At 49.6% G+C, this 14,377-nt stretch overlaps 1 protein-coding gene across 3 annotated transcripts in view; it reads left to right on the forward strand.

Moving 5' to 3' along the window:
• PXDN (peroxidasin) overlaps positions 1–14,377 on the forward strand; it is a 111,141-nt gene that overhangs the window by 71,515 nt on the left and 25,249 nt on the right. For all 3 annotated transcript variants that reach the window (XM_033176690.1, XM_033176691.1, XM_033176692.1), the window contains 5 exons: positions 3,699–3,971; positions 5,431–5,547; positions 6,804–6,962; positions 8,381–8,493; positions 9,520–9,676. In XM_033176690.1, coding sequence (XP_033032581.1) covers positions 3,699–3,971; positions 5,431–5,547; positions 6,804–6,962; positions 8,381–8,493; positions 9,520–9,676 — 819 coding nt within the window. The remainder of the gene's footprint in view (positions 1–3,698; positions 3,972–5,430; positions 5,548–6,803; positions 6,963–8,380; positions 8,494–9,519; positions 9,677–14,377) is intronic.

Genomic DNA, 14,377 nt, shown 5'->3' on the forward strand with positions numbered 1-14,377 from the left:
TTGGGTCAGATATCTTTTGATATTCAGAAACTTGGGGAAATTTTTGGAAGGGTAGCATAGTGTAAAATCCACATACCAATTCAGACGACTGGTCAGCAGAGTCTGGGATAGTACCCTGTAATCAGTGTATTAATATCCTATAGCAAACTGTATGGATATTCACAGAAAGTAGAATAAAGGCTATAAGTAGCCTCATGCTAGATAGATCAAGTTTTCCAAACAAATAAGTTAAGAAAAAATAATGATTTTTGGACTTTGCTGAGTTTTAGCATGGATAAGGATGGTTGACCTGAACAAACAACAGAGCAAAAGGAAAACAAACACAAATTTATTATTTATTTATTTATTTAGACAGAGTCTCGCTCTTGCCCAGCCTGGAGTGCAGTGGTGAGATCTCAGCTCACTGCAACCTCTGACTCCCTGGTTCAAGTGATTCTCCTGCCTGAGCCTGCCGCGTAGCTGGGACTACAGGTGTGCGCCACCATACTGGCTAGTTTTTGTATTTTTAGTAGAGGCAGGGTTTTGCCATGTTGGCCAGGCTGGTCTCGAACTCCTGACCTCAGGTGATCTGCCCACCTCAGCCTCTCAAAGTGCTGGGATTACAGGCGTGAGCCACCACGTCTGGCCCAAACAAAAATTTATTTGGACATAGGACATTTTATATGCTTGTAAAAATAGCTATGGATTAAGTTTCTAGCAGAATATATGTATTTTTTAAATTTTACTTGAAGTTCTGGGATATATGTGCTGAATGTGCAGGTATGTTACATGGGTATACATGTGCCATGGTGGTTTGCTGCACCCATCAACCTGTCGTCTAGGTTTTTAAGGCCCGCATGCATTAGATATTTGTCCTAATGCTGTCTGTCCCCTTTCCCCCAAACCCCCTACAGGCCCCGGTGTGTGATGTTCCCCTCCCTGTGACCATGTGTTCTCACTGTTCAGCTCTCACTTTTGAATGAGAACATGCAGTGTTTGGTTTTCTGTCCCTGTGTTAGTTTGCTGAGGATGATGGTTTCCAGCTTTATCCATGTCCCTGCAAAGGACATGAATTCATTCTTTTTGATGGCTGTATAGTATTCTGTGGTCTGTATGTGCTACATTTTCTTTATCCAGTCTATCACTGATGGGCATTTGGGTTGGTTCCAAGTCTTTACTATTGTAAATAGTGCTATAGTAAACATACGTGTGCATGTGTCTTTAGAGTAGAATGATTTATAATCCTTTGGGTGTATACCCAATAATGGGATCACTGGGTCAAATTATTTTTCTGGTTCTAGATCCTTGAGGAATCGCCACACTGTCTTCCACAATGGTTGAACTAATTTACAATCCCAGCAACAGTGTAAAAACATTCCTATTTCTCTGCATCCTTGCTAGCATGTGTTTCCAGACTTTTTAATGATCGCCGTTCTAACTGGCATGAGATGGTATCTCATTGTGGTTTTGATTTGCATTTCTCTGATGACGAGTGATGATGAGCTTTTTTTTATATGTTTCTTGGCCACATAAGTTTCTTTTGAGAAGTGTCTGTTCATATCCTTAACCCACTTTTAGATGGGGTTATTTGTTTTTTTCTTGTAAATTTGTTTAAGTTCCTTGTAGATTCTGGATATTAGACCTTTGTCAGATGGATAGATTGCAAACATTTTCTTCCATTCTATAGGTTGCCTGTTCACTCTGATGATAGTTTCTTTTCTTGGGCAGAAGCTCTTTAGTGTAATTAGATTCCATTTGTCACTTTTGGTTTCTGTTGCAATTGCTTTTGGTGTTTTAGTCACAAAGTCTTTGCCCATGCCTATGTCCTGAATGTTATTGCCTAGGTTTTCTTCTAGGGTTTTTATGGTTTTAGGTTTTATGTTTAAGACTTTAACCCATCTTTGAGTTAATTTTTGTATAAGGTGTAAGGAAGGGGTCCAGTTTCTGTTTTCTGCATATGGCTAGCCAGTTTTCCCAGCACCATGTATTAAATAGGGAATCCTTTCCCCATTGCTTGTTTCTGTCAGGTTTGTCAAAGATCAGATGGCTGTAGATGTGTGGTGTTATTGCTGAGGCCTCTGTTCTGTTCTATTGGTCTGTGTATCTGTTTTGGTACCACTGTCATGTTGTTTTGGTCACTGCAGCCTTGTAGTATAGTTTGAAGTCAGGTAGTCTGATGCCTCCAGCTTTGTTCTTTTTGTTTAGGATTGTTTTGGCTATATGGGCTCCTTTTTGGTCCATATGAAATTTAAAGCAGTTTTTTCTAGTTCTGTGAAGAAAGTCAATGGTAGCTTGATAGGAATAGCATTGAATCTATAAATTACTTTGGGCAGTATGGCCATTTTCACAATATTGATTCTTCCTATCCAAGAGCATGGAATGTTTTTCTATTTGTTTGTATCCTCTCTTATTTCCTTGAGCAGTGGTTTCTAGTTCTCCTTAAAGAGGTCCTTCATGTCCCTTGTACGTTGTATTCCTAGGTATTTTATTGTCTTTGTAGCAATTGTGAATGGGAGTTCACTCATGATTTAGCTCTCTGCTTGTCTATTGTTGGTGTAGAGGAATGGTTGGGATTTTTGCACATTGATTTTGTGCCCTGAGACTTTGTTGAAGTTGTTTGTAAGCTTAAGGAGTTTTGGGGCTGAGATGTTGGGGTTTTCTAAATATACAGTCATGTCGTCTGCAAACAGAGACAATTTGAGCTCCTCTCTTCCTATTTGAATACCCTCTTGGGAGGGTGTATATGTCCGGGAATTTGCCCATTTCTTCTAGATTTTCTAGTTTATTTGTGTAGAGCCATTTATAGTAATCTCTGATAGTAGTTTGTATTTCTTTGCGGTCAGGGGTGATATCCCCTTTATCATTTTTTATCCTGTTTGATTCTTCTCTCTTTTCTTGTTTATTAGTCTGGCTAGCAGTCTATCTAATCTGCTTGTCAAACAGATTAACAAAATATGTATTTTGTTAATGTTTTCAAATTAATCCAGCTCCTGGATTCATTTATTTTTTTTTGAAGGGTTTTTCGTGTCTCTATCTCCTTCAATTATGCTCTACTCTTAGTTATTTCTTGTCTTTTGCTGGCTTTTGTTTAGCCGGGTAATTTCTGGGCAGTAGAGTGTGCACATGTTCAGTGCTGGTGTGCATGGCCACGTCTCTGCAGGTGGGCTGGGCCAGGGCATGCTCCCACTACCAGCGTGGGAGAGTTCTGTTTGCAAACACGCATGAAACACGTTCGTGATTGTAGGGCTTTTTTCTGGATTTAAATTTGAAAAATATTATTTCTTGCTTACTTTTAATTTGCACTTTTTATGAGTAAATTTGATATTTTTGTATACTCTAAATATACTTCACTAACAATAATTTGTGCCAGTAGGAACTACTAGCAAGGTCTAACAAGACTGACATAATGTGTTTTATTTAGAAATAAGGATCCTCCATGGAGTTCAGCACGTTTTAAGAAAAAGCACTTCCTCGTTAGCGCTTCCTAACCAGCCCTGGTTGCTCACTTTGCTCAGGTGGCCTGAATTGCTTTGACCCGAGGCTGTGAACCATTTTTATTGTCTGCACATTTCTTTAAAAAGAAAATATGCAGTGACATTGTGTTTGTTTTGCCCTATTTTGGTGGTAAATAGAATTAATAGCCTGACATAGGAAAAATCAAGCAAAAACCATGTCAAACCGGGAGAAATTAATTGAGAATTTCTGTTTAATTGTGACAGCTCGACCCACTTTTGTAATCCAGCCACAGAATACAGAGGTGCTGGTTGGGGAGAGCGTCACGCTGGAGTGCAGCGCCACAGGCCACCCCCCGCCGCGAATCTCCTGGACGAGAGGTGACCGCACACCCTTGCCTGTCGACCCGCGAGTGAACATCACACCTTCTGGCGGGCTTTACATACAGAACGTCGTCCAGGAGGACAGCGGAGAGTATGCATGCTCTGCGACCAACAGCATTGACAGCGTCCATGCCACTGCGTTCATCATCGTCCAGGGTGGGTATCCATCCTCTGTGCCAGAGCCAGGGCTCAGCCCGTTCCTCCCCGCTCCACCAGTTCACACTGCCGTACCCACCAACACTCCATAGAGTCTCTGCCCTGTCCACTTCACTCGGTTTATTTTTATCCATTACACCCCCTTTGGACTACCTACAGACGATCGCAATTTGTAGATTTTTGGATCAGAAGGCTCAGTAGGACGGGCTCTGTGTGCTGGCTGTGGTGTCTCGTACCTCCAGCATCTGGCCAGCAGCAGTGTCTGTCGGATAAGTGAGTGTGTGTGTGTGCGTGCATGCGTGCACATGTGCAGTAAGGTGGTTGATACGCCTTGCAGACAGCTTTGAATCCTTCCTTAAGATCAGTTTTGGATGTAGTCTCCTGGGAGTATTCATCGTTTTACACCTTCTGCCATGTATTTCTACACTGCTTAATGGACTGTAAAATGAGTTGTTCTTAGGCCGGGCGCAGTGGCTCAAGCCTGTAATCCCAGCACTTTGGGAGGCCGAGACGGGCGGATCACAAGGTCAGGAGATCGAGACCATCCTGGCTAACACGGTGAAACCCCGTCTCTACTAAAAATACAAAAAAAAAAACTAGCCCGGCGAGGTGGCGGCGCCTGTAGTCCCAGCTACTCGGGAGGCTGAGGCAGGAGAATGGCGTGAACCCGGGAGGCGGAGCTTGCAGTGAGCTGAGATCTGGCCACTGCACTCCAGCCTGGGTGACAGAGCGAGAGACTCCGTCTCAAAAAAAAAAAAAAAAAATGAGTTGTTCTTGTGAAGTGGGACTGTGTTGGAAAACATTCAAACAATACAGAAGTGCAAAAGATAAATTATTAGAGATGATATTAGACATAGAGAAATCACTTCCTTCTGCCAGCCTCTCTTCAACCCTTTGCTGTCTCACTGGCAATCTGTCGAGAATCTTGCTGGTTTTATTTGCACGTACAGCAATGCAGCTGTGTTACATGGATTTACTTTTTTTGTGGCTGTTACTTGTATAAAAATGGAATCATACCAGACAATACTGTTCTGTAAATTATGTTTTTCATCCATTGATAATAACCACTATCATCGCACACAGCTGTATCAGATGGCATTTTTTTAAGCATTTGCAAATACTAGTTTAGGGTGAGGATTGAGAGGAATCGTCGTACGTCGGCCTGGTGTCCACAAGCTTCAGTGTGGCCTCATCTGTGCCCTGTGTGCATTGCAGCTGACAGTGTGGTTGAACAGTCTGTGTGTGCTTTCCAGGGTGATGCTGAGAACTCACCCGTCCTTCATCTTCTTTCTGTTTCGCTCCCATCTTCTCCTGTGCCCTCTGCCTCTTTCTGACTCTTCGTTGTAGACATCGCTCCTAATCGTCAGGTGTCTGCCAAGACTGTGGTCATTTTCCTGGTGGCGTTTTTACCCCATGCTGCTTTTTACATGTCCTGTTTCGAATGCTTTCTCTCCGGAAGCTCTTCCTCAGTTCACTGTGACGCCTCAGGACAGAGTCGTCATCGAGGGCCAGACTGTGGATTTCCAGTGTGAAGCCAAGGGCAATCCGCCGCCCGTCATTGCCTGGACCAAGGGAGGTAAGAGCCAGGCCCCAGGCCGTTGCCTGCTCCCTCCGCAGCCACAGACACAGGAAGCACACGCTTTTCCACCGTGCCCAGGCAACCCCCAGTGTGTTCTGGACAGGGCTGAGCTGGGGCTGGATTCCACAGGGCCAAGGCACTGGGAAGCGCAGGGGCGTCTGCACACCCCCCGCAGCTTCCTGTCCACGCATGGCTGTCCCTCATGGACATCATGGCAGGAAACTCTAAGAAGCTCTGTCATTACAGAAGAGACTTGGGGTTCCTGCCTTTGACTCCCTCACACCTGCCTTGTTTCAGGTAGTCTCTAGGTCGTGCTTTTAAGTAGCATCTTGAAGGAATCTATTTGCATGGAGGATAGAATTTTCTGGAAACAGTCATGGACTATATTGAAACAGACAAACAGCTTTTGCCCTGACTTTGCTTCCCAGAGCCCTCACTGTCACCTCCCCGTTCAGCGCTGTGACCTTTCATCACATTCTTTGCCTCTAGTCCTAGCTCTCTTCCTTCAGTGGGAAAGTCACTGGGCACGTTACTGCGTAAAGGCACAGCCTGGATGGGGGTTGGGATGAGGGCAGGAGCTGAAACTGCTGGAGAAGGAGCTACGCAGACCTCCTGGTTCCTGTCCTCGGATGCAGGCAGTGGCCCTGAGACCTCCTGTCCACTCCAGCTTGCACCAAATGGCCAGCCCACCCCTTCATCCCTCTGAGGGGCCCCACCCAGGAGTCTTTGGGGAGGAGGCCTGTGCCTGCATCACACACCCTGGACTTCCCTTTTCTCAGGCAGTTATGGGCAGAACAGAAGAGACTTATCCCCAAAAGGAGCATGCTGGGGCCTCACTTGACTCTTCATCATCTCCAGCACTCAGTCCTCTCCCTGGTTCTCCCAGCTGGTCATCCACCCCCTCAGACCCCCCGAGTACCCACATCCTCCTGGCTCCCTGTCCTGGTTCTCCCAGCCGGCCATCCGCCCCCCCTAGAGCCCCCTGAGTCCCCACATCTTCCTGGCTCCCTGTATAGTGCTTTTCCCTCTGTTCTCTGCCCCTGTCAACCCCTCTCTCTGAGTTACGGGTATGGGGACATTCAGGTATCACCATGGTGTCTGCTGGGGAGTCAAAGATTTGCTTATGCAGGGCCAAGCCAAATTATTCGGCGCCCCGACCCGGGTGGAGACAAGCTTCTGTGATGCTGTCAGTTTGAGAACAGGAGTTCTCCATACGTCCGAGTGTCCAGTGTAATGGACCCATGCCCTTGCAGGGAGCCAGCTCTCCGTGGACCGGCGGCACCTGGTCCTATCATCGGGAACACTTAGAATCTCCGGGGTTGCCCTCCATGACCAGGGCCAGTACGAATGCCAGGCTGTCAACATCATCGGCTCCCAGAAGGTCGTGGCCCACCTGACTGTGCAGCCCAGAGGTAGGTGCCAGAAGGTTGTGGACTGAATTGATCTTCTCAGATCGGTTATCAGGAAACACAGATTCTGCAGCTGACCTTAGTATTATTCTTCGTTATAAAGCGTTGGCTCTTCTCTCTGCGTTTTATGCACCGTCATGGTGCTTGTGCCCCCAAGGTGTCTGCCTAGTAGCTCATTCAGTCTCTGTCCCTTTAGCTGGTGAAAACATTTGCTTATTTTTCAGTGATGGTTGTTTTGAACTTGGATAAGATTGACTTGTTAAAGTCAAGTCTATTTGGTTTTTTCCCTTGGTTAATTAAGATTATTTTAGAAAAGGGCTGTTTGGAACTGCCCTTTCCGGGGTGGTTGTTTAAGGAACACAGTCTAATCAAGTCCGCTCCCAAGGCACAGACGCCAGATGATGCGTTACAAGGGCCAACTCCGGCTGCTCTCCCGTCTCCCGCTCATCCCTGGACCCCGGCCTTCCTCTTGTCCTTTTTGGATGCTGCCTTTGCCTGTTCTCTGCAATGAGAAGGATCCCCGCAACCTCATATCCCTCCTGACAGAGTCAGCATAGCACTGATGGTGGCCTCTGCAAGAGCGAAGGCCCCTGACCCAGCCCCCATGTTGCAGGCGTCCTGGGCTAACTCCGGTGTTAGCGTGAGTGGCTCCCAGAGCGGAGCGGTCCAGGTGGCCACAGTCCCTGAGCTTGTCATGGAGACCGTGGGGAGTGGGGCAGAGATGACGTGCGGGGAGGATAGGGCTGGATTTCCTTGTGTCCCTTTTGGGGATGTTCTGAGACGCTGCGGACCTCTGGGAGGGGCTTCCCTCGGCCCGTCATCGGCAGGCTGTTGACGACTGACCCGTCGGATTGGCTCTGTGTTTCTTGGGTTTGCCCTTTGCGTCCCTGACCTAGCGGGACTCTGGGTGCCTGTGTAGAGAATGCGGGGGTGGGATTTCTGAGCGGCCCCCTGATCCCCGCAGTCAGCCACGCTCCTGCTCTTTCAGAGGAGGAAGCTCCCCTCTGTTTCCTTCTCTGAGAGTTGGGCTCTCCCGAGAGCTCGTTGTCCTCCGTGGGCCCTGCAGCACAGCATGTGCCTGAGACTGCCCCGCCATCGGTGAGGGGCGGGGGCTGGAGGACATGGCAGCCCGCCCGTCCTGGACACTGCGGCTGATTGTTTCTGAGCAGGGAAGACACTGGTCACACTTTGCTCTCCTTGCCCTGGGAGACAGGGAGGCGGGCGGATCTTCCCTGGGACCTTTCAGGCTCCCCTGCCCTGTGCAGAGGCCGCTGGAAGGCAGGGAAAGAGCCCCTTCTGAAACTGACTGCGAGCTGCCAGCATCCCTGGGTGGGCCTGATGGAGGGCAGGGGATTTTGTTCTTCTGAAGTTTTCTGATGTAATTGACTCGTTTTCCTGGATTATCTACGTCTGCCTTCCAGTCACCCCAGTGTTTGCCAGCATTCCCAGCGACACAACGGTGGAGGTGGGCGCCAATGTGCAGCTCCCGTGTAGCTCCCAGGGCGAGCCCGAGCCAGCCATCACCTGGAACAAGGTAGGCGGGCCGGTGCCCGAGCCAGCCACCACCCAGATACAAGGTAGATGGGCTGGCGCCCACACCACCCACCACCTGGAACAAGGTAGGCAGGGCAGTGCCCACGCCCCAGCCTCCCCTCTGCTGTGGGGTGTGATGGGCTGGACAGCTGCTGCCTGCCCACCTCCTCTGCAGACTTTCTGTAGCAGAAAGAAAAACATTCAGATCGTAGGCCTTGAGGTTTCTCGGGGCATCCTTACTAGTAAGAACAAAACAAACTTGGAGCATTCCACTTTTTTAATCTTTTCCGTAACAAAAGCAAAGAATAACCGTCTTCCAGAACTGTGGTCTCATCATCAATAAGGAAGGGTTTACATTGTTATTTCATTTCTTTGCTGTTTTTATTAAGCTCAATAGGAAAATGTGGGCAGCACTCACACACCACGACCCGTGTTTCTGTGAAATCCCTCCCGGGAGCACAGGGCCGGCCGCACTGGTCCGCACAGAAGGAGAGTGCTCAGCGGAGGTGGTCCCATCCTCCACCGCATCCCTGCACTGCCCTGTGAATCTCTGCGTCCTTTCCTTCCTCGCCGCACACACTCCAGGCGTCTGCTCTTGCTCCGGCCTCAGCTGGGAGGTCACCTGTCCCTCTGTGTCTGCCTCTGATCCTTCTTTGCCCTTGGACCAATGCCCTCTCTTTCTGAGACACTCCTAGGTCTCTTTGTAGGGCCCCCCACCATGGCGGGTGTCTAAGGGACTCATCATTGGTGCCACTTCTCCTCGTTCTGGAAAATCATCCTTGCCTCAAGCTATCAAGCTCTGTTCTTCTGAAGAATGAGATGTGGAAAGAGTTTATCTCGCCAGCTTGGCATTGGAAGAACTGACCATGTCTCCTTCCCTTCCCAGGCCTGGATGGATCCGAGCACAGCCTGGGAGCTTCTCCATTTGCAAATCCTGACACATGTCTCCCCTCCCCCAACCCTAGGTCAGACAGCTTCTGCTTCTTAGTCTTACTTCTATTACTGTTTTCATTCTGTTTTGCTCCAGGATGGGGTTCAGGTGACAGAAAGCGGAAAATTTCACATCAGCCCCGAAGGATTCTTGACCATCAATGACGTTGGCCCTGCAGACGCAGGTCGTTATGAGTGTGTAGCCCGGAACACCATTGGGTCAGCCTCGGTGAGCATGGTGCTCAGTGTGAACGGTAAGATGCTACATGCCCACATCTACCCACGTGGTATCCACAAAGAAAGCCCACAGGCCCCTAGTGCAGTCCCAGGCCAATTGGCTTAGGCTGTTCAGAATTATTCAGAAGACAGAGCACCTGTGATTCCCAGGTGGGGACACTCTCCTGGTGCATGGCCAGGCTGTTCACCAGCCCTTCCCCTCCACTCAGGCACCTGCAGGCCCTGCTGCCCATCCACTGGGCAGAGCTTTGCTCTCGGGTCTTCCGCATCTGTCCAGAAATGACCAGGTGTAATTTACAGTTATAATTTGGCAAATGTGGTTGCTTGATGAGATTCCAATTCCTTAGCTGCGGTGTCTCTCTCCCTGGGCTGTGGCCAGGAATGCTCCAGAAGCATCTTTCAGTGGGAACCTCTAGGTGCTTATAGGCAGCCTTACCTAGATCCAGTCAGTGGTCCTAGAGCCGTCCTGACTCCACGCCTGCATCTGCCAGTTTGCATCCTGGTCCCCCCACCGCTTCCATCCCACTCACCCCGAGGCCCTTGGCAACCTTGTCCGGGTTCTTATAACAGAGGCCCGGGTCGCTCTGGCCCCTCTTTCTCAACCCACAGACCCAGTGATGCCCGTCCTGTGTCCCTGACCCTTCTCCGTGTCTCCTGTGGCCACCAGGGTGACATACCCTTTAGCTTTGCATGGAGTCTTTATGATGTGACCCAAACCTGCATCTCATCAGTGGTGTGTTCCCACTCCAACTCTGTCCCCCTAGAGTTAACAGCACTCTGAGAACGCGCACAAACCCCCCTTCATGTGGTAAAGGACCCTCTGGCCATCACCCCACTCCCCACGGGCGCTAGGCCTCCACTGTGACTCTAGTTTTGCCTTTTCCACTCTCCTTGTGACTGATCTGCCTTCTCCATGGGACTTGTTAACAGACAAGAAGAGTGACCCCCACTCAGTGCCGTGAACATGGCAGACATAAATGTGAACCGTAATGGAATTCCTCAAAGACTTTTCAGAATTATTTAGGAAAAGTCTTAAGTGACCTTATTTTCCCGTTATGTGTAGAGTGTGAAATGTAAAGTTGATGTAAAATTAAGTGTAAAATTAAGTTGATGAAACTTAAAAACTGGTGATTTTAAATTAATATTTGTTTTTTGCTTGAAAAATGCCACCTTAACATGAATTAACTACATCTGAAGTTTAATCTTCCACCCGTAATTCCATCCCCCAAAAATACCGTCATTAATATTATGGTTGGATTCCTTTTCTTTTTATAAAAAGGTAGATAAAGAAATGCTTTTGGATTATTTTTCTGTGATCATTGCTTATAGAAAAACAAATTCCACTTAAATCATTAATAAGAATGAAATGTTAGAGTCATAAAATTATGTAAAATTGTATGACTCATCTACCTATTGGCATAAAAATACTGCATTCCAAAAATTAGTAAATTTGGGCTCTGAGATACACACAAAAGTAAAGTTTCTGCCTAGCTGAAATTCTTTTCAGTCATTTGATTGTCCATGTGTACCTTCCTCAAATATGCAAAATAGCCGACGAGCTCATCTAATCCACGTGCCTGTGATGTTTGTTAGCGGTGAAGTAATCAGGCTGGAGGTGTCCATCCGTAGCTGGGTGTGAACACATGTTGTAAGAACGTGGTTCGGAAGGGCCCTGGGTTGACCCAGTTACACGGATAGTTGCCGCCGCTTGGTCATTCATTCAGCAAATGCATTCGTGGGCTGGACTCTGTCCTCGGTGCGGAGCCAGGTGCGCCAGGCGCTCGGCTCCATGGAGTTAGATCCTGGTGGAGAGATGAGTAAGAAGCAGTGACATGAGCAGTCACACTCAGATAGTGAGGAGTCCACGAGGAACCGCAGGGCAAGGCGTGGGTCAGAGTGGGGAGCAGAGGGGGTCAGCACTCGCCTGAGTATTGATTTCTGAGCAGAAGGAGCCACGGGGAGATGAGGGGGTAGCAGGGGGCAGCCTGGTCGGGGAGAGTGGAGGGGTGGGGTTCTGGGGTCAGAATGAGCCCAATGCCGAGGGGGTGGGGAGCACAGGGCTGGGGCAGTCCTCGGGGTGCTGGTGCTGACCGGGCTGCAGAGTTCGACTGTCCTCGCGGACATACCAGGGTGCCATGAGGAAGTTCCCAGCAGGGAGCACCGTGAGCCGGTCTGCTTTCCTAAGACTCGGCTTGGGTTGTGGATGAAGTGTCTGGGGATAGGTATCCGGGAGGACAGCAGAGGGTGCCGGCCAAGTGGGAGAAGGAGTGCCTGCACCCGGGCCCACAGCTGGGGTCTGCAGGGCCAGTCCCTGGGCACGTGGCCAATAGCAGATCTGAGGGGCCTGGCAATAGTTGGCTCGCACTGTGGGGTGACTGCTGGGCTCTGCCAGTGTCACTGATTGAGACCCAGAAACAGTTGGGGAGAGGCCAGCCTGGGGGAAGAGGCGATGGAGGAGTCCTGTTTGAGCATGGAAAAGGGAAAAGCCTGGAGTGGGTGGTTAGAGCCACGAAGTGAACTGTAGGGAGAGGTCAGGACGATGGTGTCAAGTTGGGAATGCTAAGACAACAGCGTGAAATGGAACCACACAGGGAGGTGCTGTGGAGGACCAGAACACCTGGTCACTGGGCTGGAGCTGCAGCATCAGAGGCCTGGCGGGCAAGGCAGAATGACCATAAAGACACGGACCGTGGACGCATGCAGAGACGGTAACGGAGAGCAAGGGTAGGACTGACCTGACTCAGAGAGAGAAAGAGAGAGAGAGTGAGAACCCACAGCTGAAGTGGAGCGCTCAGGAGGAAGGAAGAGACCAGGAGAAAGCAAATCACAGTGAGAGGCAGGTCCCAGTCAGGAGGGGGCAGGTCCCAGTCAGGAGGGGGCAGGTCCCAGTCAGGAGGGGGCAGGTCCCAGTCAGGAGGGGGCACGTCCTTGTCAGGAGGGGGCAGGTCCCTGTCTGGTGGGGGCAGGTTCTTGTCAGGAGGGGGAAGGTTTCACACAGGAGGGGCTGGTGCCTGTCGGGTGGGCAGGTCGCTGTCAAGAGAGGGTAGTTCTTTGTCAGGAGGGAGCCGGTCCCTGTTAGGAGGGAGCTGCTTTCAGTCAGCAGGGGCCAGGTTTTAGGCAGGAGGGGGCAGGTCTCTGTCAGGAGGAAGTAGATCCCAGCCAGGAGGGGGCAGGTCCCAGTCAGGAGGGGACAGGTCTCAGTCAGGAGTTAGCAGGTTTCTGTCAGGTTGGGGCTGGTTTCAGTCAGGTGGGGGCTGGTTCCTGTCAGGTTGGGGCTGGTTCCTGTCAGGAGGGGGCTGTTCCCAGTCTGGAGGTGACAGGTTCTAGTCAGGAGAGAGTAAGCTTCAGTCAGGAGGGGGCAGATCTCAGTGGGGTGGGGGGCAGGTCCCTGCCCAGTCAGGAGGGGTTAGGTTGCAGTTTAAAGAGTGCATGTCCCTGTCAGGAGGGGGCATGTCCCTGTCAGCAGGGGGTAGGTTTCAGTCAGGAGAGGGCAGTTCTCGGTCAGAGGGGGTAGATCCCAGTCAGGAGGGGACAGGTCTGAGGCAGGAGGGGATAGCTTCCAGTCAGGAGGGGTAAGTCCCTGTCTGAAGGGGGCAGGTTTCAGTCAGGAGGGGGCAGGTTCCTGTCAGGGGAGGTAGGTCCCAGTCGGGATGGGGCAGATTTCAGTCAGGAGTGTGCAGGCCCTGTCATGAGGGGACCCGTTTTATTCAGGAGGGGACAGGTTTCAGGCAGGAGGGGACAGGTCCCTGTCAGGAAGTGGCAGGTTTCAATCAGGAAGTGGCAGGTCTCTGTCAAGAGGGGGCAGGTGCCCATGGAGGGCTGTGTCCCAGCAGCCAAGTGAAAGAAGCCTTTTTGTAAGGGTGTGTTGAGCTGTGTCAGCGTCTGTCAAAAGACTGCGTATGTTGAAGAAAAATGAAATTAACTTTGGATTTATTGGGGTTCATGTCATTGCGTGAGATGGTTAGAGCTGTTTTTATCACTAAAAATAAAAGTTGGTTGGAATTAGTTTATATTATTTGGTAAAATATCAACTACGGACTTAGTATTAAGCAGAAAAGAATGACAAGAGGGAACCAGAAAGAGGGCAGTAACGTTAGGGGTAGATAAGGTGTGCGATTGTGTGTGTACGTGTTTCTGTGTTTGGTTTGATGTGTTTGTGTATGTTGTGTGTTTATGTGGTGTTTGGGGGGGTGTGTCTGTGTTGTGTGTGTATGTGTGTGTTTACATAGTGTGATGAGTATGTGTGGTGTGCTATGGTGTGGCATGTGTAGTATGTATCTGTGTGTATAGTGTTGTGCGTATCTGTATGTTTGGTGGGCTGTGTGTGTTATTTATAATGTGCTGGGTGTGTTGTATTTGTGTGGTGTGTGTGTGTGTCTAATGTGATGTGTGTGTGGTGTGTATCTGAGTGTAGTGTGATGGATGTGTGATTTTTGTGTGTATCTGCATGTATAATCTGTGTGTGTGGTGCATATTTCTGTGTGTGGTGTGTGTGTCATGTCCTATGTGTGGTGTGTGTCTGTGTTTAATGTGCTATGTAGGTGGGATATGTCAGGAGGGGGTAGGTCCCTGTCCAAAGGGGGCATGTTTCAGTCAGGAGAAGGCAGGTTCCTGTCAGGAGGGGCAGATCCCTGTCAGGAGGGGACAGGTTTCAGTCAGGTGGGGGCAGGTTTCAGTCAGGTGGGGGCAGGTTTCAGTCAGGTGGGGGCAGGTTTCAG

This window comes from Trachypithecus francoisi, unplaced genomic scaffold, assembly GCF_009764315.1.
Source record: "Trachypithecus francoisi isolate TF-2019V2 unplaced genomic scaffold, Tfra_2.0 Lachesis_group17, whole genome shotgun sequence".
In the NCBI taxonomy this organism is placed as follows: domain Eukaryota; kingdom Metazoa; phylum Chordata; class Mammalia; order Primates; family Cercopithecidae; genus Trachypithecus; species Trachypithecus francoisi.